Consider the following 3,754-nt stretch of genomic DNA (forward strand, 5'->3'; position numbering starts at 1 on the left):
AACTCGAAATTGAGACGGATAAGATCAAGTTGGAGAAGCAACAAGCGGCGATCAAATGGGAACTCGAGAAGCCAAGACATTTGGCGACATAGAGCTTGAGAAGGAAAGGTTGCAACTCGCACGGACGCGGAAGATGCGAGGATCATGTTGGTGGATGAGACCCTCTTGGATGAGCATGCGAAGAAGTGGCTTGTGGACAAGAAGATGAAGATCAAGGACCGTAGGAAGTGCGAGGACGGCTCGAACCAGATGCAGGCGTAGGAGGCAGCCTGGATGCAGGCGGAGGAGGCTGCCCGGATGCAGGCGGAGAAGGACGAGCAGGACGCATTCTGCCTGGAGCCAGTGGCGGAGGCGGGGGGACCAGCAGGGGCCCTGCCCCCCTGACATTAGGACTTTGCTGCTAATTCAGTGATGAACAGTGCATAATTAGAAATTATTTGATGCTTAAAGTCTTATTTTTCTATGCTTTGGCCCTCCCTAACCTGTTTTGACTGCAATCGCCCCCTGATCCAAATTTTCTGGCTCCGCCACTGCCTGGAGCACGACGAATTCCGCTCGGAGCAGGTGCTCGGCCAGTGATCTGAGTCCATCCATTACGCTCGGACATTGATTTCATTTTGCCATGTATGTTTTGTTGAAATATGATTTGTTTTGCTTTGTTTCAAACTTTTGCATTCAGACAGTTTGTATCGTATGATCGACGTACATGAATTGCATGGATTTGAGGATCAAAATTTGTGATATGGATGTGCGGCGCAATATTTGAGGGGTGCCTGGTCAATCCCCAGGGAAGCACTCAGGCGTGTCCGCGAGCGTTGAAGGGGCCGGATTTGCCAAGTGCCCAAGTCCAACTGTAGATGCTCCAAGGTTCACTATCAACTTTTTTTTGGAGACGGTAGAGGGAGGCACTATCAAATGTGCTTGGAGCAATGACCATCAATCAAGATGGTCAAAACGAAGATTCACGCATTGACATAGGCAACATAGTACAAGCTGATCGCCATGCATGCAACCTGATCAGACCAATCCGCGCCGTCGACCCGCCATGTCGGTTCAGTGGACGGCTCAGATCCACCGTCACTCCTCCGTCGTCCCAGATATATCGAAAGAACGAGCCGAGCCGCCTCCAGATCTCACCAGATCGATCCTCGAAAATCTCTTCTCCCCCGAGCTCGACCACCCCAAACCCTAGCAGCCATGGCGACGGAGTCGGAGCCCGCCGCGGCGCCGCGCCTGCTCCTGGGCCCGCCCCTGATCCGCGCCGCGCGCCCATCCCCCGACTCCGGCGCCGCCGCCGGCGACGCGTTGCACCCGTTCGTCGACCTCCTCGACGCGGCCTTCAACGCACCGTCGGAGGCGGCCCTCAAGGCGGCGCTCAAGCCGCGGAGGGCGCTCACGGAGAACTGCTCCGCCACGTACGCCAACTCGGGCAACCCCTGCCTCGACTTCTTCTTCCAGGTGGTCCCCGACACGCCCGCCGACCGCGTGCGCCAGCTCCTCGCCGCCGCCTGGGCGCAGGACTCACTCACGGCGCTCCGCCTCGCCTGCAACCTCCGCGGCGTGCGCGGCACCGGCAAGTCGGACAAGGAGGGCTTCTACGCCGCCGCGCTCTGGATGCACGAGCACCACCCGCGCACGCTCGCCTGCAACGTCGCCGCGCTCGCCGAGTTCGGCTACCTCAAGGACTTCCCCGAGCTGCTGTTCCGCCTCCTCCGCGGCCCCGACGTGCGCGCGGTCGCCAAGGCCGGCGCCGAGGCCGACAAGGCGCGCAGGAAGGCCAAGGGCCTCGCCAGCCAGCGGGAGGAATTGAGGGCTAGGCTCGCCAGCCGCAAGCTCGCCAGCGAGCTCGCCACCGTGCCTGCCAAGGCCACCTTCGATTACTTCCTCTCCGCCGCGCTCTCCAAGTTCGGCAAGGGCAGCAAGCCCGTGGAGGTTGTCCCGGTCCAGGAGCCCGCGGAGGTGCAGAAGCCGGAAGCGATGGAGGTGGACCAGAAGAAGAAGACGGCGGCGCGGCGGATGTCGAAGAAGGTACGCACGGTTGCCAAGCTCGCCGTGCAGTCGTTGGAGACGTACTACGGAGACCGTGCCTACCGCTTCCTGTTCGACGCTGTCGCCGATTTCTTCGCCGCGCTCCTCACCTCGGACCTCCAGCAGCTGGCCTCCGGCGGCAAAAAGAGGAAGATCGGGCTCGCCGCCAAGTGGTGCCCCACTCCAGGCTCGTCCTTCGACCGCACCACGCTGCTCTGCGAGGCCATCGCCCGCCGCCTCTTCCCGCGTGACTCGGACCCCGAGCTCACCCAGCTCTCGGAAGAGCACTACGCGTACCGCGCCCTACACCGCCTCCGCCGCGAGGTGCTCGTGCCGCTGCGCAAGGTGCTGGAGCTCCCGGAGGTGTACATGAGCGCGCAGCGGTGGTCGGAGCTGCCCTACACCCGCGTCGCCTCGGTGGCCATGCGGCGCTACAAGTCCCTCTTCAAGAAGCACGATGAGGAGCGCTTCGACAAGTACCTGGAGGACGTGGAGGCTGGCAAGGCCAAGATCGCGGCCGGCGCGCTCCTGCCGCACGAGATCGCCGCGGCCGCCTACCGCGGCCAGGACGACAATGTGTCGGAGCTGCAGTGGCGCCGCATGGTGGACGACCTCCGTTCCAAGGGGTCGCTGCACAACTGCATCTCGGTCTGCGACGTGTCCGCGAGCATGAGCGGCACCCCGATGGAGGTGTGCATCGCGCTGGGCGTGCTCACCTCGGAGCTCAGCGAGGAGCCGTGGGCCGGCAAGGTGATCACCTTCAGCGAGAACCCGGAGATTCACCTGATCAAGGGCAAGACCCTCCGCCAGAAGATGGACTTCGTGCGACGCATGCACTGGGGCGGGAGCACCAACTTCCAGGGGGTGTTCGACCAGATCCTCCGCACGGCGGTCGAGGCGAGTCTGGCGCCGGAGAAGATGATCAGGACCGTGTTCGTATACAGCGACATGGAGTTCAATATGGCGTCAGGGAGCGCCTACGCCGCCTACTACAGCCGGCGGGAGTCGGTTCCGTGGGAGACTGACTACGAGGTGATCTGCAAGAAGTTCAGGGACGCTGGCTACGGCGACGTGGTGCCCCAGATCATCTTCTGGAACCTGCGTGACTCGCAGTCGACGCCAGTGACATCGACCCAGCCTGGGGTGGCCATGGTGAGCGGCTTCTCCAAGAACTTCCTCAAGATCTTTCTGAAGAACGACGGGGTGGTGAACCCTGAGGCCATCATGATGGAGGCCATCGCCGGCGAAGAGTACCAGAAGCTCGCCGTGTACGACTAGATCCATGCATTGTCAGTTGTCATCATCAGCTTAGTTTGTCTGTCGTGCTGTTGGATCAGCTTGTTTTCATAACTGTGAACAGCAGACTTGCTGTGCTTGATTAGCTTCTTTTCTGAAATAAAACCAAAATCATGCTTGACCGGAATTGTTTTGCTTTATCCAATGTACTGATCGATCATCATTTGGAGTGCATGCATGAATTAATTGACCGTGCCTTCTGAATTCCCAACAGCTTTAGCTGCCCATGTTGTTCTTGGTTAGCATAGTCTTTTGTGCATTCGTACCTTATTACCTTGGTTGCTTTCCAATGTCCTTACGAATTCTCTTGATTGCAATGGTATATACTGGCATAGGTAGAAGGTGCATGTATGCACTGAATTGAAGGCTAATTTACAATTTCAAATTCTTATGTTTATGCATGCCAAGAATGCAGAAACTTACCTGAACA

The 3,754-nt window shown here is 59.1% G+C and overlaps 1 protein-coding gene across 1 annotated transcript; it reads left to right on the forward strand.

Annotated features, from left to right (window-relative positions):
• Window positions 1-1,145: 1,145 nt before the first annotated feature.
• LOC123096854 (uncharacterized) lies at window positions 1,146-3,464 on the forward strand. The gene has a single exon (XM_044518649.1). The coding sequence runs from the start codon at window positions 1,198-1,200 to the stop codon at window positions 3,304-3,306; it is 2,109 nt and encodes a 702-aa protein (XP_044374584.1). The 5' UTR covers window positions 1,146-1,197; the 3' UTR covers window positions 3,307-3,464.
• The last annotated feature ends 290 nt before the right edge of the window (window positions 3,465-3,754 follow it).

This window comes from Triticum aestivum, chromosome 1B (assembly GCF_018294505.1).
Source record: "Triticum aestivum cultivar Chinese Spring chromosome 1B, IWGSC CS RefSeq v2.1, whole genome shotgun sequence".
Taxonomy (NCBI): domain Eukaryota; kingdom Viridiplantae; phylum Streptophyta; class Magnoliopsida; order Poales; family Poaceae; genus Triticum; species Triticum aestivum.